This window comes from Cavia porcellus, unplaced genomic scaffold (genome assembly GCF_034190915.1).
Source record: "Cavia porcellus strain 051 isolate PalLab524CR breed Dunkin Hartley unplaced genomic scaffold, mCavPor4.1 scaffold_9, whole genome shotgun sequence".
Lineage (NCBI taxonomy): Eukaryota > Metazoa > Chordata > Mammalia > Rodentia > Caviidae > Cavia > Cavia porcellus.
The window spans coordinates 68,587,883-68,615,784 of NW_026947492.1; the positions used below are offsets into that span (position 1 = coordinate 68,587,883).

At 39.1% G+C, this 27,902-nt stretch overlaps 1 protein-coding gene across 1 annotated transcript; it reads right to left on the minus strand.

Annotated features, from left to right (window-relative positions):
• Positions 1-4,501: 4,501 nt before the first annotated feature.
• Positions 4,502-9,108, minus strand: LOC134470331 (tripartite motif-containing protein 5-like). The gene is made up of 3 exons (XM_063256621.1): positions 9,003-9,108; positions 5,900-6,365; positions 4,502-5,422 (listed from the first exon to the last, which is right to left on the minus strand). Exons 2-3 carry the CDS (start codon positions 6,305-6,307, stop codon positions 5,306-5,308), a joined length of 525 nt encoding a protein of 174 aa, XP_063112691.1. The 5' UTR covers positions 6,308-6,365; positions 9,003-9,108; the 3' UTR covers positions 4,502-5,305.
• Positions 9,109-27,902: the final 18,794 nt, after the last annotated feature.

The following is a 27,902-nucleotide window of genomic DNA, read 5'->3' on the forward strand; positions in this document are numbered from 1 at the left end:
AATATAACCAAAAAAAATAAAATAGAATACAGTCAATCAAAACACAATAGGGAACATAATAATAGGAAATCAACAATGGCTACCATGATGCCTCTTTATAGTCAAACTAGCTGCCTAAACCATCAGTCATAATAAAGGCAAACAAAACAAAATAGTTTAAAATGAATCAAACCAAAACAAGGAAAGTTTTATAGGGCCTTAAAACAAGATAATAGGAGATCAACAATGGGTACCATAATGTATCCTGCTGTCTTCACAATAGCAGCTCATACAATCAGATACAATAAAGTCAAACAAAAGGAAAAATAAAAGTGATACAGGGCTTCAACACAAGAGGAAATGGCTCTGAAACTGCCATTCTCAGAAGAACCTGATATGTTGAGAATGGAGATTTTACAGTACCAACAATAAGAGTTAAGATAAAATGCCAATTCAAACGCCTTCCTCTTTAGACTTTCAACCCCTTTCACTTTGGCAATATCTATTTTACATTTTCAATCCCACTAACTCCTTCAGCTTTTTATGCTTTGAGGACCACATGATATTTGCTCAGGTGAGTGAACCGTTTCACTCAGAAGCATGGTCTCAATTTCATCCATTTTGGCGGGTCATGAGCGGGCCTGCAATGCCTCCCTGCTTTGGGCCATGCTTGGCAGACTCTGGAGTTCTAAGCAAGCAGCAGCATCGGCGCCAGAGGCTGGACCTGAGCCAGCCTGCCCCACCCCCAGTGACCCTTTCTCAATCCGGCGAACTGGGTGGTCAGAGTCCCAGGAGCCGAAGGCATAGAAGAGGATTTCCAACAGACCCTAGGGAAGCTTTGGAATAACAATTGAAACACAGAAATATAGGAAAATGACAAAATGAAACACCAAATTACAATCTCAAACCTCCAGCCCATCCCAAGAAATTTAGGAGCGATGTACATAGAAGAAAATATATGCCATACACCTGAAATATCGGACATAATAGCAACTGAAATAAAGAAGCAACTCCAGGAAGCTTTAAAGGAATTCAAACTAGAAGTAATCTCCCAGGTAAAAGAAGAAATGATAAAAGAAATGAAGGAGATGCTGAACATATCTCATTTCATCCATTTACCTGTAAGAGCCTCAAGATTAGCCTTCTTTATAGCTGACTAGCTTTCCACTGCACAAAAATAATGTATCTTTCTTTTTCATTTTGAGGGTGTTGGGTGAGATACCCCAGCCTTTTTCTGGTTCACTGTTGCCAGGAGAATTGTTTTCTCTTTTGACTTTCTGTCTATGAAAGATTTTGTGGTAAATATTTGTTCTATTTCACATAATTAAAGGATCTTCTTAGTTGATCCACTTGCCTGTGTTTCTTTTACTGGTGAACTGAGGCCATCTACAGTAATGATTATGGTGAATATGCACTGACTCATCTGTCACAATGCTTATAAATTGCATAAAGAACAAACTTTGTTCTTATCATAAAATAAATATGTAAAGTAATGCATAAATTACTTAGCTTCATTTTTTATGTTAAACTCCTTATTTCTCACAATCCCACTTTTGGACATGAAAATAAAACTTACAGTCCATGCAGGAAACAACAGGGGTCACCTATGGGTGGAAGGGCCTGGGGAAACCCAGATTTTTCTTCCCTATTACATGGTGCAATTTTCTTTTCTTTTCTTTTTTTTTTTTTTTTTTTTTTTTATCGGCAGCAGGGTTCGTACTCATGACCGTGTGCTTGCAAGGCATGTACTTATGCCACTGAGCTAAATCCCCAGCCCACATGTTGCCGTTTTCAATGAATCCATAAAAAAATGAAAACGTAAATTGAGACACCAAATAGAATGATCCTTTCAGCGGTTCAAACTTAAAACAGTTCAGTTTGCCTTTGATTTCTGTTTTAAGTTTTGAAAATTACATAGATCATTCTCTGCTTTCTCCATTTTTAAAAATTTTTTATTTGTTTTAACAAGTACATCAGAAAAGAACAAAGTGACAAAACATTCCCATGTCTTTCCCTGAGAAATTAAAAATAAGACAGAATTAAACAAACAGAGGAAGACAACAAAGATCAGAAAACACAATCCCCCACCAAACCACCACCATCATCCCTCATATAGATTATCCACATGCAAAAACCCAAAAGTTATAGCACATCAAAAATTTCTTAAAACATCCAAAAGTCAACTCAAAATGGCTCACAGTGGGTTAGTTAAAGTATAGGCAGGTATAGCCTGAGTCACTGCTTGACTGAAGTCTTTCTCTCTTGGACAAAATACATTTTCCCCTTAGTATAATAATGAAATAATGTGGTGATCATGCACTCGTGACGTATTTATTTCACCACTGAGAACATTCTTAAGGTGCATCCATTTACCTATAAAAGTGTCCAGTTCATTATTCTTTATGGCTGAGTACTATCCCAATGTTTAGAAATACCACATCTTTTTTTATCCATTCCTCATTCAATGGGCCTTAGGTTGTCTCCAAGATCTGGCTATTATATACTGAGCAGTTTTAAACACGGGTGCACATATATCACTATGATAGTATGATGTTTTTAATTCTTTTGGAAAGATACCCAGAAGAGAAATAGCTAGGTCAAATGGGACCTGTAATCCCAGGTTTTTGAGGAGTCTCCACACTGATTTCCACAGTGGATGCACCAATCTGAATTCCTACCAACAATGGAGAAGTGTTCCCTTTTCCCCACAGCCCCTCCAGCATTTATTAATGGTTGATTTCTTAATAGTAGCCATTCTTTCTGGTGGTAAGGTGAAGTCTCAGTGTTGTTTAATTTGCATCTTTCGAATGGCCAGTGTAGTAGAACAGTTTTTCATATAATTATTTGCTGTTTGTACTTCTCCATCTGAGAAGTGTGTGTTAATCTCAGATGCCCGTTTTTGGGCTGGGTCTTCAAATCTGGGAGGGCTGATTTTTTTAGTTCTTCATATGCTCTCAATAATAATTCTTTACCTGGGGAACAGCTAGCAAACATTTTCTCCTAGATAGCAGGTTGACTCTGTACTCTGTTGGTGATTTCTTTTGCTGTGCAAAGGCTTTGCAGTCCTATGCACTCTAGGTTTTATTCTTAAAGTCTATGTCCACATCAGTGTCTTCAAGTTTTAGCTATTCTATGTTCCAGCAGATTTAATGTTTCTGTTTTAATATGTAAGATCTTTTTTTAAAAAAATTATTTTGTCTTTTTCCTTTTTATCAGTACTGGGGATCAAACTCATGACTGCCTGCTTCCAAGGCAGGAGCTTTTGCCGCTGAGCTAAACCTCCAGCCCCCAATATTTAAGATTTTTTATCCATTTTGATTTTAGCTTAGTACATGGTGAAAGATATCGATCCATTTTTAATCTTCAGCATTTGGAAAACCAGTTTTTCCAACATCATTTATTAAAGAGACTATCTCTCTTCCAATGAATGTTGTTGGCACCTTTGCCAAACATAAGGCAGTTTAGTGTGTCTTCAGTTATTTTTGCAACTTGTAATCTATAACACTGATCTTCAGGTCTTCATTTAGGTATTCCACAATGTATGCATATTTCAAATGAACATGGTATGTGTGATACATACAAACAATTTTTACTTCACAAGTAAAGTAAGTCAACATGACATAGAAATGAAAAGAATTCTAGGGGCTGGGGATTTAGCTCAACGGCATAAGCTCGTGCCTTGCAAGCAGGGGATCGTGAGTTCGATCCCTGGTACTGATAAAAAAAAAATAGGAAAAGAATTATAAATAATTCTTAGGACTATGTCTGCAGATTCAACAACTTACATAAAAATGAAAAAATTCCTACAAAAATATGGATTTCCAAAAACTGACTCGAGACATATAGATTATCTCATTTAGGCAAGAAAAAAGCATTCAAAATTTATAATTTCACCAAAAAAAAAAAAAAAAAAAAAACCCACAACAACAACAAAAAACCCCACAGCTGTGACATGGCTTCTATGCTGAATTTTACTGAATATTAAAGAAAAAAATACTAGTCAGCTAATATTGTTTTTTTTGGGGGGTGACTAAAATGGAAATAGTTTTCATTGATTCTACAAGGGAAAAACAACATCATTTGTAACCTGAAGTTCATTTGATCACCAGTGACTACTCTGAATCAAGAAATGATGCTTGATAAATTCTTAGTACTAAATCACAGAGAACAAGGAATCAGAAAACATCACAGGATACAATGGATCTTCCCTCCAATATCTGATTTTTGCACTGTACTTCATAAGAATTGAAATGAGATTCTCCATTTTATATGTACATGCAATTATTTCTATAAGCTCTGGATTAATTCTGTGAAGTACTCATTAACCCAAAGGACTTTATTACTATCACTCAAAAGCTCAGCAACAGAAGAGAGAAGGAAATGCTTCCATCTGTCCTGAATCTCAGAAGCTGGAACTTCCTGTCAAGTCTTACCTGCAGTATCAGGTAAGACTTGACAGGACATCACTGACCCCTGCAGCCGATGCTGCACATCTAAGATGAGCTTTCTCACCAGCTGGCTCTGCTGGGTCAGCTCCCTTTCAGACTCTTCCAGGCCATTCAGAATACCTTCCTCCTCTCTCTTCAGTTTATGAACTTGAGTCTTCTCCTCAGAGTCCAGGATGGCTCTCATTTGCTTAAACGCAATCCGGACACTAAATATGTCCTCCTGTATTTGATGCTTCAGGAATGAGAGAGAGTGTCACTCAGTCACATGAGGTTGTAAGCCAGAAAAATAACACTTTTCACTATGAATTTGTCAGAAGAAGGGAGGTAAGAAGTTCTTTTGGGGTGGGAGGTGTTTACATGGAATCAAACTCACAACTGCCTTGCCAGGTAGGCACTGTGCCACTAAGCTGATCTCCAGCCCAGGAGAAGTACATAGGGAGGCAGTATTCCTGTGAATTTCCTTTCCTATCATTAAATAAATCAACCTCATCAAGGTTCTCCCTGCCCCAAACGGGATACCCACAATTCCCAGCTCTTCAGCACTTCCCATTTCCCTGCTGTACTCCTCACTCTCTTTGTGCACTCTCTACCAGAACTTGAACACAGAAGACAGAATCACAATCCATTGTCAAATGTCCCCCTCAACAACCGCCACAGGCACACAGGACAGCATTCACTAGCTGTGTTCCCCTGACCCCTCAGTGTGATCACCTCCCTCCCAACAGCAGTACCCATTGGTGACAGTCCCGCTCCAGACCACACTCCCAAAAGGAAGAGCATGCATAGGACTCATCAAATGTCTGGACTCAACAAGTGCCAGAGAATAAAGAAGAAAGGACTTCTTCCGCAAGATCCTGTCAGATTTATGGCTACCAGACTTAGAAAGTGTACTTTCTTGCCTTCCAAGAAGTTCTTTCTTGTTTGATGTGAGTTTTCCACTTCTCACACTCTTTCTCATCCTTAGTTAGTTTCTCCAACACTTGATGGAGCTTCTCCTGTGAGAGAGGAATCATATTTCAGTCAAGCCATGACCTTCTCAACACCTCAAAGTGGATAAATGTACATGAAATCTGGTTGATCTATGCAGAAATTTGAATTTACTGAAACAAAAAAAAAATGTCAAGGAAAGATACACGTGAGAGGATGAATGCCTTCTGAATGTCCCTAGTTAATTCTTTAAATAGTAAAGCCAAGTCCCCTTCACCAAGTGTATACTGGTTTTTTTCTGTTCCAGAAGTGAAAACTTATTCTATACCAAGGAAAGCACCTGTATCTGAACCCACTCTAGGCCTTGTTTATTGCAATTAACTGGAGTGTACAACTATGTCTATAGGACTGCAGAAGTTAAAGAAATGGACAGAAATGACAGACCTCAGTCCTATGCTGCAAACAAATTAAATGATACTGCAAAGTGGAAGTTTTCTCCCAGGTATTGTTTGCTGTTCTATCTTCCCACAACTGTGTTCTCTCACCTGATACTCCTCTACAGCCTCCTCCATGAGAACTACCTTGTGATCATGGTGCTGCTGAGAATGCTCACACAGACAGCAAATGACCTTCCCATCGTCCTTACAGAACAGCAGGAGTTTCTCCCCATGGAGGTCACAGTGATCTGCCTTTGTGCTCAGTGTTAACTCCCTGAGCTTCTCCACCATGTTCACCACAAGATAACTGGGCCTCAGGTTTTCAAACTGATAAACATCTCGGCACACAGGGCAGTGGCTCTCTCCTTGTTCATGTTGCGTGGCCTCGTGTCTTGCAGTAATGCACGGTTTACAGAAAGTGTGGCCACAGTCAGCGCTCACAGGTTCTGTCATGAGCTGCTGGCAGATGGGGCAGGTCACCTCCTCGTTGATACTCTCCAGTACAGATGAAGCCATGGATGCTGCTTCCCTGCTCCTGTCTGTCCTGACTCTGAAGTTTATACTCCTCTGAATCCTGAAATTGAGAAAATTAAAATGGGCAGAGTAACAAAGATAGGAGTAGAATGAATAGTGAGTAGGGAAAAATTACATAGGCATAAAGATCAAAATAGTAAAACTCAAATAAAAAAAAAAAGAACAAAAAGTCCCAGAAATTAACTAAAATGTGTTACTGCTGTTGTACACTAGGAAAAAGAACTTTGTTATATTTGTATTATACCAAAATACCTGTAATGTGGCCATAAAGTATATGTGTTTTCTTCCCCCCTCTGGGTGACCTAATTGATATGTTAATCAATGCTCTCCTCTGTAAAGAATTGTAAAATCTTACCCAATTGATACATTAACCATTGTTGCCCTCTACAAATAGTAGATATGGTGCTAAAATAAGTTAACAGGGGTTGTTATTTACTGTCAGACTGCTCTGTCCTCTCCTAAGGAAAACAAAGGTCTTCTTCATTAACAGTTTTCCTGACCCAGGCCTACGACCCCCTTACTTTGTAAATTGTGATATGCACTTAAATGTGGCAAGTGTAAAGGAACAACACACAGCTTTTGCAGTCTCCAGCTGCACTGTGTCCCTGGGCCCAGAGTTAAATAAATCAGCGCTGCTTTTTAAAATATGTTTTTGCCTTATTTTTTAATCTCAAGCTTAGAGGCTCATTTGTGGATTACAAGAACTGCCATCATACCAATTACGTCACAATAATTTCAGGCACTTTAAGTCTCAGTTTGTATCATCTGATCAAATTTATACCTAGAGTGATTTTTTATTTTCCCTTTGTGTATTGCACACATAGATAAATGTAGTCCTTTTCTACCAAAATCATTTCATAGTCCTGACTTTTCTTTCTCCCACCAAAATCATAGCCTTTGGTGGTTAAAAACCACCAAACTTCTTATATCACAGGACATCTTTGACACCTTTGCTATCAGTATGTTCTCATTCTAATACTTCCTGTACAAGTTATCTTCTCAAGCAGAGCTGTTCTAACTCCCTCATCTAAATGGTCTCACTGTTTGCTATTCATATGCAGTTCTGTATTTTTAAAAAGATAAAACAAAGTTAATCCTTTTATTAGATGAATAAACAGAACTGTAAATGACTTTCAAAGGTAATATGTTAGTTCCTTGGTTGATGAATTTTTTCTTTACATGATGCTGGGAGCACACTGAGTTTGAGGACAAAAAAGTCAAATTCAATTCTCAGTTCAATATTGACTTTATGGGGAAATCTGATTTGGTTCTCAAACAGTTCAGTGTGCAACTTCAACTGGAGAGAAAATTGAGTTTTTCAACCCAATTTTTCCCATATATTTTCAGTACTTTCAGCTGGAATTGACCCATTTAGTCCTCCTTCAGAAGTTTCTCCTCTACCACACAGAATAAAAAGAACAGAGGTAACTACATAGGCATCAAAACACTCAGAACCATGTAAATGTAGAACTGGTCTTCTGAGTCCTATGGATTCTGCAGAAGCATGACTGTAAATGGTAGGATTTTATCTGATTCTTGAAATTTACCAAGGACATGGAGAAACCTACAGGGTCTGTGTGCATATGTCGATTAGGGAGGGAGATGACATAAACATACTTGCAGAATCCCATGTGTCAGAGATATTAAACACATAATCCCAGAGAAATTTTATGTTGGTATTTTAGAGAAGTTCCCAAATATCAGATGTAATTATCTGGCAAATCCTTATTAATGCTGGGTTATGTCTTAGCAGCTTCACTGAAATCTAAAATGAAAGATGATGCCAGAGGCCAAACATGGTGTAAAGCACTGTTATGGACTTGACTTTCAACTTGAAAGTCATATGAACTCACTAGTCAGAAAGATAAAGTGTGACAAACCATGCTAGAAAAATGTACCTGTAGTTACCAAATTAAATGATGGGACAAAGTTTTTGCTCTAGAATTCCAAACAAAATATACAATGTTTCAAATGAAACCTAAAGGAGTAGAACGCAGAGGTTAATACAGAGACAAATGTGTTAGGGAGAAAAAAAATGACATATATAAATGCCCTGTTGAAGGAGCATATTGAACAATTTTGAAAAGGCCAGTGTGATTACTCTGCAAAGAGATGCCAGGTTTGAGGGAATCAGATATGTCCCCAGGCAAGAGAACATATGTCCCCTCTTAAGAGAGAAGCACTTAAGAATTCTTCCTTGAGAATAAAGAGAAATTTGTCAGTTATCTAGGCTAGTATGGTTCCTTCCAGGGAACCGGTCATGTGCACAGCAAGGTTCAAACACAGTTACTCTGAAAAGATGCTAGTATCACCTTGCAAAGAAAATAGCCCCAGGGCTCTGACCCTCTAGCTCCAGGAAACAACTATTTGCCCTGGATATCAGGATCTAGGCACACTTAGCCAAGGTGAGATCCCACATACTGGCTAGAAAGGAGGACTAGGAGTGGTGGGTGGCTCTCAGGCTGCAGAAGGAGACCTCCCTCAGGGAGAGGGAGCCTTCTCAGCCTCAAGCCTTGCTCCTCCCAGGCCTCAGAATCTGTGCAGCAGGAATCCTGCAAGCTGGGCTTTTCCCTCCCCCAGAAAGGCTTCGAAACGCACCCAGAAAATGCAGCTTGTAGATTTTCTTGTAGTTTGTGGAGCTCTGTCCACTATGACTGCTTAACAAAGCTTTGCATACCTGTGGAGAAGTCCTGAGTCCCTGTAGAGGAGGAAACAAGTCTTTAGTGAAGTTCCTGATGTACTCACCAAGGGACTGGTGAGGCAGGAAATGAAAGTGAACTTGAGTGAGGTGGGCTGGGAGGAGTGGGAAGTCAGGCTGGGGACCAAAGCAGAGATTTTTGGACCGCCCACACTGAAAGGACCGCCTCACTTCCCTTAAAGCCTGGAGTTTTCATGGGCAAAACTGTTACTGTCCCCATGTGGGCTCCACTCGTAAATCTCTCAGTGAAGGCTGGAATATACAAGTTTTTGGAACCATAGCCGCCGTGTGGTCCCACAAACGAGTAATGGCTTGTTCTGAACCATTGGTTTACGTCTTGCCTGAATCAGTCATGGGAAACGTATTTTCTAACTCCCAAAAGACGCCTTTACAATGCCTAATTTCCAATTTACGTACTCTAAAAATTAAAAGTACCATAAAAACTAAAGAATTAATTTTTTACTGCCAGGAGGTCTGGCCAACCTACCAGCTTATCGGCAAGCTTTGGCACAAAGAAGGAACATTTGACGCCTGCATTCTCAGGAACTTGTATGGTTTCTGTCAGGCGGGCAACAAATTATTAGAACTCCCTTATATTCAGGCCTTTCTTGTTCTGAGAACACGCCCATCTCTCATTAAGTCTTGTGCTCCCGCTCAGATACTTTTAGCTAACTGTACTGCACTGCAAACTTTTCTGTCCTGCCCTCTGGTGTTTTCCCTGCTGCCACCTGCCTACCCCCAAACTCGTTCCCTGCTGTTACCTCCCGCTGGACCGCTCTCCCCTCCCCCTAATCCTGATTCTCTCAGCAGTTCTGGTCCCCATGCATTGCAGTTACCTCCCGCTGTGCGATCCTCTCCCTCTCTGCCTTCCGGGACCCATAACTCTCCCAGCAACTCCGCTTTGGTTCCTAATTTCTTACATTCTATTAATGATCATTTTTACAGCAGGACTCTAACAGTATTGCCTACAGATTCCAATGTCAAGCATACCAGAGACAAGCCTTACCGACCAACCTCTTAACTTTTATGCTTTCAGATGGGGGAGTATTCACCTCTCATAACATCATTCCTCCTAACCCCACATTTAATTTTCAGAATTCTGCCTTACAGTGGAAATGTTCCTACCTCAACATCGTCCTGATAGAATGATGTCTAAATCAAAGGCAACTTCCCTTCTACCTCACCTGGGTCCTTAAATATAACAGTGCCATGTCTCCTCATAACATCTTGTCTCTTTGTTTTTCCAGTCTGACATACATGCATTCACCAGTGAAGTTGTCCTGGCCAAAATACCTGGCACCAGCGTCTACCTGGGCATCAAGCTTCATCCCGTCGACTCCCCTAGGCTCCAGTACAGCGCCCTCTGCCAGCAGGAGGTAAAGAGAGAAATCTTCGCCCTTTTCATAATAATAATCATAAGACGGGATATGAAAGGGTTTTGGCCCAGACAGGACACTGTAGCCAGGAAAGCCTCAACTGGAAGCAGGAAGCCCCTAACTCCCCCACCCCTAGGAATTTACCTGTGACGCCATCTTCTTGCCCCTGGAAATTTACATATGGTGCCAAACCTAGGGCCAATGGGCTACCTGTGCATCCCCAATGCCCGCCTTAGGTTCCACCCCAAACTGAGGCTACTTACGTAACCCCACGCCACGTGTCAGGCAGAGAGATTGCCGGTCACCAGCGGTGGGGGGATGCTGGTCATCTCTCTCCATGTTCTCAGAATAAAGGCCACTTTTTATTTTATACTTCTCATCTTTGGAAATATTTTTCATCTTTCAGAAATAATCCTAGCACTAATGAAGACTGCAAAAGAGCCATAGCATCAGTCCTTCACACAACAGATTTGTCCATGTGTATTCAAATGTGCCAAAATCCTAGATCCACCACCTATGTTTTAGTACCCATAGCACGGTCTATATCCAACATCTTACTAATAGGTTAAATGTGATTCAGTGCTTTAATTGAGTCAAAGGAGACCATGCTAGCAAAAACTATGCAGCATCTCTAAAGGCTCCAGATCCTTTACTCAGGCTGTGCCTGGTCTGTATCCATGCTGTATGAAAGGGTTTCACTGGAAGAAACATTGTAAATCTAAATTTCATAAGTGAAAGATTCTTGCCCTGGTATAAATGCAAAATTATGGCAGTAGCCTAAAGTGGCGAAAGGCCAAACTGGGAACACTTACCTCTTCCTCCTTCTTCTTCAGCCCTAATTGCAAATCTCCTTCCTGATTGCATGCACAGAGAATTCCAATAGGTTCCTTGTGTGTCATCAATACCCGCCCCATGTGGCACTTCTCACCAGAGGTCATATAACCCTGTGCCTTTCTGTATCTGGTTGCAGGGGACAGGCTAGCCACCACGGGTTGTGTGCTCCTTCCCACACCTCAACTCAATAAACTTGTTCATTTTGTGCTTTTACTTCTCTATTGCACCAGAGTACTCTAACAATAAGAAAGGCATACATTTAGATCATGTGACCAAAGAAAATACCTCAATAAGAATGAGATCCTTCAGCCTATACTTCAGTAATTCATAACCAATTAAACCAGTTTCATCCAGTCCTAATCAGACTAGCAACAATCTCTCCATGTCCCCTCTTTCCCTGGCTCATTCAGCCAGACTACTCAATTAGATTTACCCGGGCTCCTTACACTAAGAGTTAAAAAAAAGGAAATTTTGATTCCCACTGAAATTACTACTCCTGCCCTAACCCTGAGCATGAACCTGTTAAAAATGAGCCTTCAGGGGCTGGGGATTTAGCTCAGTGGCATAAGCACCTTCCTTGCAAGTGTGTGGTCGTGATTTGATCCCTGGTACCAATAAAAACAAAAAAGACAAAAAAAAAAAAAAAGCAAAAAAAAAAAATTAGCCTTCATGCAACCAAGTATTTTTCCTAGGGCATTTCACTTCCTACAAGTACTGACAAATTGAGTAACAAAACTCTCATTGGATTGGTGAATATGAAATTGATGTCACTGTAATAAACAACCAATGATAGATGCTTACTTCATTCCTTAGACCTGCCTATGCAGCCTTGATAAGTTCATGCTCCCATCACTTGTGCTACCTTATTTCAGTCGTGATAGACAGACAGGCATAGTAATGTCACTTGTTGCACTGTCAGTCAGCCAACATAAAGCTGAAGTTAGGTTCATGATAAAAGCCATTGGTACTTGTATGCAAAAGAGGTTGGAGATTTTTTAGATCATTTAAAACACCAACAGCAAGGTGATGAACTCAAACCCACATTATTAAAGTAATTTTTCCCCATATGGGAAGTTATTTTTAATTCATTCAAGAGCACTTCACCCAGATATTCTGTGGTCAGAGTTTCCATTTTGGGGATGGGGGATGGGTGGCAGGGGACATCCAGCACTGTACTGAAAGTGCTACCTTTATTATGTCTTAGGTCCCACCAAGAGCAAAACGCTGTGCTTCAGGTTGGAGGAAGTGCCTTGATTAAGCAGCTTTCAGGTTTGTGATGGTGGTGGCACACACCTGTATTCCCAGTGCTCCTGGAGGCTGAGGCAGGAGGATCCCTAGTTAACAGCAAAAAGTGGCCTATAAAGGCCTTGTATCAAAATGCAAATACAATGAAGTGCTGATGACATAGCTTAGTGTCAAGAGCCTCATACCCAAGGCCCTGGAGTGGCAGAGGTGTTCAGAGAGGCCTAGGGGTTCCTGGATTTGAAGCATCTTCCCTGGTGGCAGGCCTGGGAGCTTGGGTTGCTGGCCAGCAGTGTAGCTGAGACAGCAGTCACTCAGACATGCATGTGGCACATGTGTGCAATATCATGACTCGGGACGCTGAGGCAGGAAGATCACCAGGATTTTGAGACCAGCTTGGCCTCATAATGAGACTGTCTCAAACCAAAGAAAACAAACAGAAGAAACAAAGCAGGCATCTGTGCTGAAGACCTACCTAGCTGAACGAGGTTTGGGGAACAAATTCCCCAGGTTGCAACCTGCTTGTGTAGCCATGGTTGATGCCTAGTCTCATTGAGTATTTTTGGCATTTAATTGGAAGTGGAGCAGAGAACACAAGAGAGATAAGGAGACAAAGGATGAGGCCTGGGTGAGCATGCGTGAGCTTCTCAGTGTAGGGCGTATAGAGGCTTCAAAAGAGAACAAAGAAGTGGGACTATTTTTATCAGTTTGGGCTGGGCAAAATGTTATGTTAACCACTGATTTAAAGGAGCATCTGCCTGTGTAAAACAGGCAGATGCTCCTTTAAAGATTTACTGCAGGCTGGAGGTGGAGGCTTGGGTGGTTGTGGGGTCTTGGGGTTGGAAAGGGGAGGGGTTGGCGCATGTGCAAAAAGGGAGCAGGGTTTATCTCTGGAATGACAAGGAGAACACAGAAGTTACTCTTGGAGAGATAAGTTGTTTCTCTGGGTCTGGTACCAAGTTGGGAGATGCAGCTAAAATCCAGGCTAGCAGAGCCTATTATATGCCCTTCCTCTTGCTTAGGCCCCGTGAAGAAGATGGGGTGAGAAGCACCACTCCCATATCCTTTAAATCCCCAATTGTGGCACTAATCTATATAATAATTGCTTGAGGAATTAGTTTTAGTGCTTTTGTTTACTTTCTCTTAGGTAACGGCAGACTGCACTTTATCTTTTCTGCTACATGAGTCCCCACCCCACAAATGAGAGAAATGATGTTGAGATATTGCCACCTGCTGAGTGATTATTTCAACTATGTATTCCAGCAATGGGATGATAATCACAAAATGAGTTTAGTGATGCCCTGGGACCGTGGTGAGGCAGAACCCCCCCCCACACACACACACAATTTACCCATCCATAGTTAGACTGGGATTTCAGGTGTACACTAGTACCACTCCTAGTTCCTTAAATCTGTGGATGTCCAGTACTGTTCCCAGCAGTGGGAAAGCTGACTGGTTCATATGCTTACATTCTAAGACAGCTATAGAAAGTAATGGTGCTTTGTGATTGCCATCTGTGCCCTCAGAGATTCTAGAGCTGCCTCTCTTCCTGTTTATGAAGCAGTTTAAAATTTATGCTACTGAACACATATATGAAAGGGTTTTGGCCCAAACCAGACACTGTAGCCAGAAAAAGCCTCAGCCAGAATGAGGGAGCTCCTACCTCCCCTGCCCCTAGAGATTTACCTGTAACTCTATCTCCCCCCCCCCCTTAGGGATCTACCCTTGGCACGAAACATGTGCCAATGAAATACCTGTGCATCCCTAATGGCCCTAGGGCACTACCCTAAGCTTAGGCTACTTATAGACCCCCCCACACCATGTGTCCCCCAGAGAAATCGCCAGACTTCAGCGGCCGGGGGTGTGGGTCATCTCTTTCCATGTTCTCAGAATAAAGGCCTCTTTTTTGTTTTATACTTTACATCTTTTGGAAATAATCCTATCATTTGGAATCCTATCAAGATAGATGTTAATCTCCTACTCCATGATGTACAGTCAAGAACCACTTGCACATAGTAGAACTTTAATTAAACAGAGCACTTCCATTTTCTCTCTAACATTTCTCTCTAATTGCTACAGTTTTAGTTTATCTGAAAAAGTGTCTTCATTTGACAGGAGATAGATTCAGATATTTTTATCATCCATGGGAATTTGGACTGAAACATAAGATAATATAGAATATTGAAAAGTATAATCCCTTGACTTCTCAGTTTTCCATTACTATGACAAAATCCATGAGATAATTACCGAGTGGTTTCAGATTCATCTCCTCCTCAATTTCAGGGTGGTTCTAATTTTTTAAAATGCATCCTTGACACTTTCCTCTCCTCCTGCATTTGAGTCTTCAGGGATGAAAAAGAGAGTCCCTCAATCACATGAGATGCAAAACAGAATAACTGTTTTCATTGTGAAGTTCTTAGGGAAAGGGAGGTAGGAAGAAGAAGATTTATTTTCTTTTTGATATCAGGAATCAAACTCAGGACCTTGTACTTGCCAGGCAGGCACTGGGCCACTAAGCTATATCTCTGGCCCAAGGGAAGTTCTTTTTTATTTTTTTTTAATTTTATTTAAGGAGAAAAACAAACAAACAAACAAAAAAAAAACAGAAAAAGGGTACAAGTTATACAGAATTTCAGAAAAAATTAACAGTAGGAAATCACTAGTTAATAGATTACATATTGTCATCTTATAAATAGTTGTTCAAGTTACAAAATTAAAGCATTGAAAGTTGACATTCAAACAGTGAGATTGCAAACAATTCTGTTCAATGATCCAACAAAACTCAGTAATGTGGTTATCTATCTTATACACTTAAAATATACACACAGTTATATCCTTTAGAGCACTTTCTTTTCCTCTATTTTGTACAATGACAATTACACATTTTGGGTTTTATTACCCCCACAGTTCTTATTACTTTTTTTGAAGAGAACAAAACCAAATGTGACATGACAAAACAGAGTCAGTCAAATCAAAAGGATGGACATAAAATATACTGTAAAAACAAAAACCAAGGTGATCAACAGTGGTTACCATAATGCCTCTTGCTATCTTAAAAAGAATTGCCTATATCATCAGGCAATTGAACAAAACAGTAAAGAACAAAACCAATAAAACCAAAACATTGGAGACATTACAGGACTTCAGAAGAAGTTAATAGTCAAACCAGAATGGGTGTCATAATGAATCTTACTGTCTTCACAGTTGTTGCCTATACTCTCGAACTTGGTAGTATCAAGCAAAATAGAATAGAGGAAAATCAGTCAAAACAAGACAGTGTGAGCAATACAGCGTTTCAAATCAAGTTAATAGAAAATCAAAATGGGTACTATAATATATCCTGCTATTTTTTATTCTTCCCTTAATTAAAAAGATAAAAATAGAAAAGTGAATAATAAAGAATGGAGATTGAGATAAAAGAGGACATAACAGCAAAACAGCATGGGTCAAAACACAGCCATTTAAGCAAAATAGTGTTTCGCTACCAGATATCCTGACATAAAAGTAGTTACCATAATGTCTCTTTCCCTGAAATCTTTGAGTATAACTTCGTATACTGTAGCATCAAACATATAAAGACAATGTAAAACCATTGAAGAGAATGACAGTATTACAGGGTATTTAGAACCAACTAACAGAAAATGAACAATGGTTTCTGTATAATCTCCTTGTCTATGAAATTTTTTGTTTATATTATCACATATAAAATTCAATAAGATACAACATGTTAAGAGTCATGAAGAACAAAAGCTTGATGAGACTTCAAAACATGATATTAAATCAGCACTAGCTATTATGATGTCTTGTTTTCTCCAAAATAGCTGTTCCTACCATCCAACCTCCTCTGCTTCATTGCTGTTGAGCTCTTTCTCTGTCATTAGTCAGTTTGTCTTCTTCATTTTGCTTTCTGCTCTATTCATTGTGGCCTCTCTGCCACTGTTTCTGGAATCTTGATATTTTTCTTTTTGTAGAACGTCCTGCAGTATTTTCTGTAGAGTTGAATTGGAGGTTGCAAATTTCTCTAATTCTTCTTTATCCTGGAAGCATCTTGTTTTTTCATCAATTTTTAGGGACAGTTGTGCAGGATATATCAATCTTGGCTCAGGTTATTATCTTTCAAAGCTTGAATTATTTCCCCCCACGCTCTTCGTAATTTGATGGTTTGTGCTGAGAAGTCTGCTGTAATTCTGATGGGTGTTCTCTTGTAAGTGATCTGTTTCTTGTCTCAGACAGCTTCTAATATTCTGTTCTTATATTGGATTTCTGAAATTTTGATTATTATATGCCTGGGTGTTGTTCTGTTTGGGTTATAGGCTGGGATCCTGTATGCCTCATATATCTGAGTATCTTTACCTTTTGCTAAATTAGAGAAATTTTCCTGGATTATTTTTGTGAATAGCTTTTGGAGTCCATTTGTTTGTGTCCCCACTTCTTCTTTTACATTCTTAATTCTTAAGTTATAGATCCTCTTATCATCTTCAAGCCTTTATATTATTGCTTTGCTTTCTTGTTATTTTTAAGAAGTTTTTCATTTGATGCTCCCACATTACAAATCTGTCCTCCAGTTCAGATAATCTATCCTTAGTTTCTTTCAAACTGTTATGCCAGCTTTCAATAGAGTTTTTAGTTTCCTGGTAATCTCTTTGAATCTCCTTCACGTATTCTATGTTTTCTCTATCAAACAATTCTCCCCTTTTTTTCTGTTCTTCCATTCCACCATCTGTGTTTTCTTGGGCGGTGCTTAGTATTTCTCTAACTATTCTACTTATATCTTGCTTTATGTCATTAAATACTTCACTTTTGAACTTGTCTATGAGGCTCCGGAGATATTCCTTTATGTCTATTGGTGCCGTGTCTGATACTGCATGTTTTCTGTCATCATTCTCCTTTGCATTTACCTTTCCTGGATCAGTGTTCTCACTGGGGGCCAAGGAACCTTTTTTGTTGCTCCCTCTTCCCATACTTTTGATTGTTCCATACAAGCGTATATAGGAGGCCCAGTTTCTTTCTTTGTTGGTTACAGTTTGTTTGAATTGCACCAGCTAGGTGTTCCCACCCACAGCAGTGTACTAAGGAGACACAGACTCGGGCAGCTTCTGCAGGGCCCACCCCTCCAGGTCAGTCAACCTACTGAAGTCTTCCCTGCTGGGGTTTACCACCGGGCACTGGGACCTGGTTTGGGCTAGCCGACTGGACTTAGTCCACAGTGTCACCCAGGCCAAGTGTTCTCTACCAGTCCCACTTGAGAGGGGAATATGTGACTTATGTCACTGCAACATCCTGTTCCAGCTAGTCTGCCCCATCCCAGAATGCCCTCTGTTGGAGACTCCCTAGTCTATGGAAGGGTCCTCATTCCCGTCACTCACCTCAGGATGATGCAGGGCTCCCAGCCAGTCCCACTCTCAACTCTGCTCACAGATTCCTGCTCTCAGAGGTTTCACCTCTCTGTCCCTGCTATGGCAGTTCAGATGTAGCAGCAGCAACAGGAAATTCAAATCGCGGCTTCCAGAGGTGAGGGTTCCAGCTTCAGCACTGAGATTCTATCTGTTCCAGTTATAACACTGGGATTGCATTTCCAATTGGTTTCTCTCAGCTTAGTTCATTCCTGGGTCAGCAGGGTATATCGCCCCTTGCTTAGGACTCCTCACACCACACCATTCCTGGATTCTAAGCTGGGTATCTCAGGGAGCCTCCGTAGCTGCTGTTATCTATCTGCCATGTACCCCCCAAGGGAAGTTCTTAAGGAAAAATACTGTTCCTGTGAATTTCCCTTCTTGCCATTAAATAAGCCAACATTATCAAGGCTCACTCTGCCCCCAAACAGGACGCCCACACCTTGCAGCTGATCTGGATCTCCCATATTGCTGATCTACTTCTCATCACATTTGTGCGCTACCTGCCAAAAATTCAATGTAGAAGACAAAATCATGACCGAATGTCTAATGTCAGTTTCAAAAACCAACAGTCATATAGAACTGTGTTCACTAGACATCTTCCCAAACACTCCTCACTGTGAACACCTCCCTCCAAACAGCCATACTGAATAGTAATAATCACTCTCCAGACCATACTCACAAAAGTAAAAGTGTACACAGCACTCATCAAATGACTTTTGGATACAACATGTGGCCAAAGATAAAGAAAAAGCGACTTTCACCCCAAGATCCTGTCAGCTAACACCCTTACAAAGTGTTTTTTTCTGCCTTCCAGGAAGTTCTTTCTTCTTTGATGTAAGCTTTCCACTTCTCAGATTCTTTCTTATCCGTCATGAACTTTCCCAGTGTTTCACACAGCTTCTCCTCTGAGAAAAGAATCATACCAAAAACAAGCTATAAGCTTCTCAGCACATGGAGAGTGGAAAGATGTACATGAAATCTGGTTGCCTGTTAGTATTGGGACATTTGTTTCCTAAAGACAGTGAGCGTGGGCCAGGAGAAACAGCCATACATACCCCTGCATGAGTGCTGCCATCGTGGGAATTTCAATGTAGTCATGCAGCCAGAGAGAAAAAGCAGCCACACCACCAAACACATATAGTCATCAAGAAAACCTTGGTGTAGATGCATGAGTCTGGAGAAGCCCACCCCACATCCCACTGCCTCTCCAGGAACCTGGGTTCAGAGAAACCGAGCTGCCCAGTACATTCCCCTACATCACAGAGTCAGCCAACATGGGAAGTGCCTGGGGTCCCACAATTAGCTTGTCCAGAAGATCCTGGGAGAATGTCAAGATGAAGGACAAAAAGGTCATCTCAGACCTCAAACCCACACAGAACAAGTCTAAGGGATACAGCTATGGAAGAAAATGTAAGTCACACACAAAATTTCTGAATGTATAGCAACTAACACAAAAGAACAACTTTAAGAGACTGTAGAAGTATTCAGGTCAGAAATAGTGTCTGAAGTAAAAGAAGAAATCACAAACATAAAAAAAGAATTGCTGAGTATAGTTAAAATAAAGACTCAGATAAAAAAGAAGAGCAATGCCAGGGATTTAGCTCAATGACAAAGTGCCTGCCTGGCAAGTGTGAGGTCATGAGTTTGATCCCTGGTACAAAAAAAAGCATAGGTAAATTAGAGTAACCTTGAAAGAATAATATAGAAAGGAATTACAATGCATGAAACAGATTCAAAGAGATATCCCTGAAATTAAAAACTCCACTGAAACCAGGCAAAACTATTGGTAAAAAACTGAAAATAGACATTGAGACCTTCAAGTAAGGTTTTCAGCCAGTGATTATGAAAGTAAAGAACTCTTAAAAATAACAAGAAACTAGGAAATAACAGTTTAACAGCTACAAGGTAATAAAAAAATAGTTTTGGAATCATAGGTGTCAGTGAAAAAGCAAGGATTAGTAGGAATGATATAAAAAGTGTATTTACAGAATTATAGCACAAAACTTTCCAATTATGGAAAATGTACCTGGCATACTGATAAGAGAGGCATAAAAAACTCCAACTAGACATAACCAAAACAAATCTACACTGACAGATATAATAATCAAGATCTCAAAATTTTAAAAGACATCCCAGAAATTCAGCACAAAAACAGAATATTGAAGGATGCTAGAGAAAACAGATTACCTATAAAGGAAAACCCATCAGAACCACAGCAGAATTCTCAACACAAACCATCAAGGTAAGAAGAGCACGCAATGAAATGTTTCAAGTCCTGAATGAAAACAGCTTCCAACTCAGATTGATATGCCTTGCAAAACAACCTTTTAGAATTAATGGTGAAAGAAGACACTTGCATGACAAAGAACAACTGAAGGAATTCATGACTGTCAAACCAACTCTACAAAGGATATTCCAGAAAGATCAAGATTATCACGGTTTGAGGTAAAGCAGCAGAGTGCGATCACTGAGTGGGGCAAGCAATTAAATAGAGGTGAGTAGTAGAGGCACAAAGGCAGGAAAATAGCAAGGCAAAGATGAGCCAGTGCATGTTGGCTGCAACCATTAATGTAGATGGACTCAATTAAAAGAAACTCAGGTAGAGTGGATCAAGAAACAAGATCCACCTATATGTGCTATAGAAGAATCATTTTACTCAAAAAGCAATTCAGAGACTGAAAGTCAAAGGAGAGAAAACAAGGTTCCATGCAACAGGAAATCAGACAAAAACAGTGGTAGCTTGCCCATCAACCACAAATTGATAAGAGACAGTATTTTAATACAATAAAACACTAATCAGCTATAAAGAAGGATAATCTTAAGGATATTGTAGGTAAACGGATGCAAGTTGAAATCATGCTTATGGGTGCAAGAGTTTGGCCTCACATTGGTGAACATCATGTTATCTCCCTAGTGTGAAAAACTGAAGGCGTTAGTGGGAGTCAACATATACAACATATATTGTGAAATTCAAAGCAGAGGAAATATGTAAAAAGGGAAGACTGAAGATTGTAACATTGTAAATTTCTTATTATCTTGTTTTGAACTTTTGTTGTTTCAATTGTTTTGATTTTATTGTCTTGTTATTTTGATTTTATTATATCTGATGGTATAGGCAGTTATTTTCAAGATAACAAGATATATTATGATAATGATATTCTATTTAGTTTGGAAGTCTTGTAATCCTTTTATTATATTATTTTGATTTTTTTATTATGTTTTATTTATTTTGATTTTATTATGTCTGATATTATGGACAACTATTTTTTTTTGGTACCATGGATTGAACTCACGAACTTGTGCTTGCCAGGCAGGCACTTACGGTGCTGAGCGAAATCCCTGGCCCCTTTGTACAGTTATTTTGAAGAAAAGAAGTGGCATTGTGGCATTCATTGTTGATTTCCTGTTATCTTTTTTTTTTTTTTTTTTGGTACCAGGGATCGAACTCAGGACCTCACACTTGCCAAGCAGGCACTTATGCTTCTGAGCTAAATCCCCAGGCCTGTTATCTTATTTTGAATTACTGTATTGCTTTCATTATGCTGTTCTCACTGGTTTTAATCTATCTGGTTTTGTTCTTTTTGATTCTTTTAAAATAAAAAAAAAGGAAAAAAATCTGGTTGATCTCCACAGAAAATAGAGTTTATTGAAACTGAGAAAAAGTGCATCACAAAAACATATGAGCAGATGCCTTCTTTTATCTCCAGCTAACTTTTCTTACACTAATAAATTCATCTCCACGTCACCAAGTGTAGGCTGATTCTTTCTGTCCTAGAAGTGGAATTTGATCTGCATCAAGGAAACAACTTGTATCTGAACTCATCTCCTTTATACTTTTGCTGAAATAGGGGTAATCAGAGCTTGTCTTAAGCAACAAACCATCCAACTAGTAGAAGTCACAAGAATTTTTGCTCTTTTGTAGGAAATTTTACTCTAGGGTTATTTTATTGCAATGAACTGAAGTGCAGAGATATGTATGTTAGACTGTAGAAAATGAGCTCAAATGGACACAAACCAGAGACCTGTTCAATGGTGGCAAACTTATTAAACTATAGTGCAAAGTGAAAGTTTTCTTCCAGGTATTGTTTGCTGGTCTATCTTCCCAAAACCCTGATCTCTCACCTGATATTCCTGTAGCCTGCTCCAGGTGAAGCACATTGTGACCACAGTGTCCCTGAGAATGCTCACAAAGCCAGCAAATGAGCTTCCTGCCCTCCTTACAGAATAATAGGAGTTTCTCCTCATGGAGGTCACAGTGATCTGCCTTTGGGCTCAGTGTCAACTCCTTGAGCCTCTCCACTATGTTGGCCACATGGCAAGTGGGCCTCAGGTTTTCAAACTGGTAAGGGACTTGGCACACAGGGCAGTGGCTCACTCCTTGTTCATGTTCCATGGACTCATAGTTTGAAGTGATGTATGGTTTGCAGAAACTGTGGCCACAGTAAGTGCTTACAGGTTCTGTCATGAGCTCTAGGCAGATGGGGCAGGACATCTCCTCCACCTTGATATTCTCCAGAATGGATGAAGCCATGGACACTGGTTCCTTCTCCTATGTGTCCTGACTCTGAGGTTCTCCTGTTCTGGATCCTGAAGTTGGTAAAATTAAAATGGAACAGAGTAAGAAAAGTAGGAATGGAATGAAAAGTGAGTAGGCAAAAATCATATAGGCATCAAGACCAAAATATTGAAAGTCAAAAAGAAAAAGGAGTGAAACTACAGAAGGAGTTTACTGACATCATACTAATTGTGTCATAATAATTTCAGGCACTTTATTCTCAAATTCATATACAGAGTGATTTTTCATGTTCCTCATATGATTAAATTTATATACAAAGTGATTTTTAATGTTCCTTCCTTTTCTAGAAAGAATAAATGGAGTCATTTTCAACCAAAATTCTTACACAATCCTTTCCTTTCTTTCCCCCACCAAAATCACAGGCTCATTTTTAAAACTACCAAACTTCTTAGATCACAGGACACCTGTCATACCTTTGCTATCAACATGTTCCCATTCTTATACTTCCTGTACAAGGCATCTTCTCCAACACAGCGGCTCGAACTCCCTCCTCTAAACAATTTCACCACTTGTTATTCATATGCAGTAATTTATTTTTAATGAGAAAACATTAGATAATCCTTTTGCAAACATACAAATACAACAGTAAATGAGTTCCAAAGAAAAAAGACTGGTACCTTTGTCCATGAACTTGAATTTCTACACCATGCTAGCTGCAAGCTGAGTTGAAGAACAGAATCAAGTTCAATTATACAAAAACGCAGTGTACTTCTTGCCTGGATTTTAGCACCGTGGCAGAGCAGCTGTCTTGCAAGTGCAAGGTTGGAAGTTCGATTCGCAGTACAAACACAGACACACACACACACACACACACACACACACACCACAAGGCTAATTTAATTCTTGTCCAGTTCAGTTTTTTTGCAACTTGAATCCGAGAGAAAAATGATTTTTGAGTGAATGTTCTACTGTGAGTTTTCATTACTTTCACCTGGAGGTAACACATTCACTCTCCCTTCAGAAGTCTCTCCTCTATCCACAATTAAAAGAAAATTACAGTTATTGATACTTGATTGACTGAATTTAATCTTGGTCTTAAAATATTGAACTTTACCATTAATGAGGAGAGGAGTCTAAAGTATCTGTGTATATGTGTGATAGGGAAGGAGATGAAAAAATATATTTTTAGATGGCCAGATATCAAAGACATGAAAAACAAAATGTCAGAGACACTGGATGTTGGTATTTTAGAGAATTTCCCAAATACTAGATGTGATCATCTGGGAAATCATTATTAATGATGGATTGTGTTCTAGCAGCTTTATTTATAGCTGAAATGAATGATGATAACAAACAGAGGCCAAACATGGTATAAATCACTTTGATGGAATTGACATTCAATTGGAAATCATAGGAATTAAATAATCAGAAAGATGGCTTTCTGCAGTGCTCTGCTGGCTCCGGGGATCTTGGACCTGCTTGCACACTCAATTCTGGATACTGGGCAGCCTGAGGTGAGTGTCCCCACACCATCCCAAGCCCCCAGGAGTATGGGATCATCGCACCCTCTTTTCAAGGAACTTCCCAGCTTCCTGCCACACTCGAAGGGCTCTGCAGGTCTTGGGCCTGCCTGCCCCACCCTGTGTGACCCTCTCTCAATCCAGGGAATTGTGTGGCCAGAGTCCCAGGAGCTGAGGGCAGAGAAGAAGATTTCCAACAGGCCCAGGGAAAGCCTTGGAATATGTACTTGAAACATGGAAATATAGGAAAATGACAAAATGAAAGATGAAAATACAATCTGAAACCTCCAGCCCATCCCAGGAAACCTTGGGAGCAATGTACATAGAAGAAAATATATGACATACACCTGAAGTATCAGACATAATAGCAACTGAAATAAAGAAGCAACTCTGGGAACCTTTAAAGGAATTCAAATTAGAAATAATGTTCCAGGTAAAAGAAGAAATGATAAAAGAAATGAAAGAGATGCTGAACATATCTAAACAAGACACAGTTAAAAAATTAGAGGAACAAGACAAAAAGATAGACCACCTGGATGAACAACATAAGAAACAAACAGAATACATGAAGATGATTCAAAGAGATATACAGGAAATCAAAAATTTGATTTAAAGCTGTCAAAACCTCCTCAATGAAAGTGAAGGTAGAATTTCAGACCTCAAAGACAAGATTGCAGCTAGTGAACAGGAAAGAAAGGATCTTTTAAAAATAGCAGGAATCAGGAAATAACAATTCAACAGCTGCAAGATGATGCAAAGAAAAAACAACATAAGATCAATATGTATAAATGAAAAAGAAGAGAACAACATAAAGGATGTCAAAAGGATATTTAGACAAGTAATAGTTGAGAATTTCCCAAACATGAGAATGGAAACTGACATCAGGATCAGTGAAGCATATAGAACCCCAAATAGCCATAACCAAAATAAAACTACACTTAGAAATATAATAATCACCATCCCAGAAATCCAACATAAGAGTAGAATATTAGAGCCAGGTGTGGTGGCTTATGTCTGTAATCCCAGCTCTCAGGAGGCTGAGGCAGGAGGATCAATGCAAGTTCGAGACCAGCCTGGGCTACAAAGTGAGCTCAAGGCCAGCCTGAACTGCATAGTGACACACTGTCTCAAAAGAAAAAAAAAAAAAAAAAAGACAGATCACTTATAAAGGAAAACCTATCACAAGCACAGCAGACTTCTCAGCACAAACAAAAAAGTCAAAAAAAGCACGGAGTGAAGTATTTCAGATCCTAAAGAAAATGATTTCCAACCTAGACTGACATATCCTGAAAAGTGCCCTGCGAAATGGATGGAGAAATAAAACACTTCTCTGATAAAGAACAGCTTGACGAACTTCAATGCCAACCCTGCAAAGAATACTGAAAGACAGTTTAGATACACTTAGGAAAAAACCACTAAGCAAAGCAGACAATTAACCAGAATGGAAAGATAAAGATGAAACAGCAGAAAGATAACATGTCAACAATAAACCAACATATAACAGTTATAACCATTAATGAAAATGGTCTCAATTCACCAATTAAAAGAAGCAGACTGGCAGAATGGGTCAAGAAACAACATCCAACCATATGCTGTCTACAAGAAGCCCATCTAACCTAAAAGAATACTCACAGACTGAAAGTTGAAGGACAGAACACAATACTTCATGCAACAGGAACCTCCCCCAAAAATGGGGTAGCTGCTCTGTTTTCAGATAATGTGAACTTCAAGAATGATCAGAAGAGATAAAGAAGATCATTACACACTGGTTAGGAGAAAACTTCAAGAGGAAAAGATAACTATCTTAAATATATATGCATCAAATTCCAGTGCACCCAGTTATATAAAGCAAGTATAAATAGAAATGAAAAACCAAATTAGCAATAACACAAAATTATAACAGGAGACCTCAACACACCACTAAAACCAAGAGACAGATCAACAAGAGAGAAAATCAGCAAAGAAATAATAGAACTGAATCACACCTGTGAACAAATTGACTTGATAGACATATACAGAGTGTTGCATCCAACAACATGAGAATACACATTCTTCTCAGCAGTACAAGGGACAGTCTCTAAAATAGACCATATACTAGCCCATAGAAAAATTTAAATAAATGCAAAAGAGCTGGAATTATTCCTTGCATGTTATCAGACCATAGTGACATGAAACTAGAAATTAATGATAAAAGAAACTGCAAAAATCCCAGAGACACATGGAAATTAAATAACATACTCTTGAGCAATCAGTGGGTTACAGAGGAAATTAAAGAAGAAATTAGACAATGCCTATAAGCAAACAAAAATACAATACAACTTACCGGAATCTGTGGGATGCAATGAAAGCTGTCCTCAGAGGAAAATTTATTGCACTGAGTTCCTATATCAGAAAAAGAGAACGAATACAAATAAATTACCTGATGCTATACCGCAAACATTTAGGAAAAGAAGAGCAAGTCAAGCCCAAAGCCAAAAGAGGGGAGGAACGTATAACAATCAGAGCAGAAATGAATGCAATAGAGACTCAGAAAACAATCCAAAGAATCAATAAATCAAAGAGGTGGTTCTTTGAAAGAATAAATAAAATTGATAAGCCCCTAACCAATCTCATTTAAAAAAGGGAAGAAAAAGCTCAAATTCATGCAATAAGGAATGAAAAAGGAAAAGTCACTACAGACTCTGTAGAAACACAGAAGATCATCAACACCTATTTTGAAAACCACTACTTTCATAGGTTTGATAACACAGAAGAAATAGACAGATTCCAAGGAACATATGAACTACCAAATCTAGATCAAGAAGATGTAAAACTGCTGAATAACCCAATTTCTATTAATGAAATTGAAATTGTAACTAAGTTCTTATTACAAAGAAGAGCCCAGGCCCAGAAGGATTCACTGCTGAATTCTACAAGAAATACAAAGAAGATTTAATACTGACACTTCTCAAACTATTCAATGAAATTGAAAGGGAAGCAATCCTTCTTAAGTCATTCTTGGAAGTAAATATTACTCTAGTACCAAAACCTGAGAAAGACCCAACTAAAAAAGAGAACTACACGCCAATCTCCCTAATGAACACAGATGCAAAAATCCTCATTAAAATAATGGCAAATGTGATGCAGCAAATCATCAAGAAAATTATACACTATGACCACGTGGGATTCATCCAAGGCATGTGGGGATGGTTCAACATACATAAATCAATAAGTGTAATCCACAATATCAATCAAGCCAAAAGTAAGAATCACATGATCATTTCTATAGATGCAGAAAAAGCTTTTGATAAGGTCCAACATTCATTTATGGTAAAAACCTTACAGAAAATTGGAATAGATGGTCTTTACCTCAATATACTAAAGGCCATCTATGACAAACTAACAGCCAGTATCATACTAAATGGCCAAAAACTGAAGGAATTTATCTTAAAATCGGGCCCAAGACAAGGATATCCCTAATCACTGCTCCTATTTAATATAGGACTGGAAATACTAGCCAGAGCAATTAGATGAGAGAGAAATAAAAGGGGTAAAGATAGGTAAAGAGGAAAATAAATTAACATTATTTGCACATAACATGATACTCTGCATAGAAGACCCCCAAAACTCCATTGAAAGACTCTTAGATATAATAAATAAATTCAGCAATGTAACTGGATATAAAATCAATACTCAAAAATCAATGGCATTTCTATACACTAAAACAAAATCACAGAGAGAGAAATAAGAAAAGCCACACCCTTCACACTAGCATCCAAAAAAATGCAATACTTAAGAATTATTCTCACAAAAGAAGTGAAAGATCTACATAGGGAAAATTAAAATGCTCTGAAAAATGAATTGAAGAGGATCTCAGAAAATGGAAAGACATCCCTTGCTCATGGATAGGAAAAATAAATATTGTGAAAATGGTCATTCTCCCAAAACTGTTTTACAGATTCCATGCAATCCCAATAAAAATACCATCAACATACCTCATAGATCTAGAGAAATCA

Excerpts from the sequence above, each read along its gene's own strand:
- LOC134470331 (XM_063256621.1), bottom strand. The coding sequence starts at position 6,307 with ATGGCTTCATCTGTACTGGAGAGTATCAACGAGGAGGTGACCTGCCCC. Across the intron at positions 5,423-5,899 it reads AGGCTGTAGAGGAGTATCAG|GAGAAGCTCCATCAAGTGTT; the intron begins GTGAGAGAACAC and ends CCTCTCTCACAG.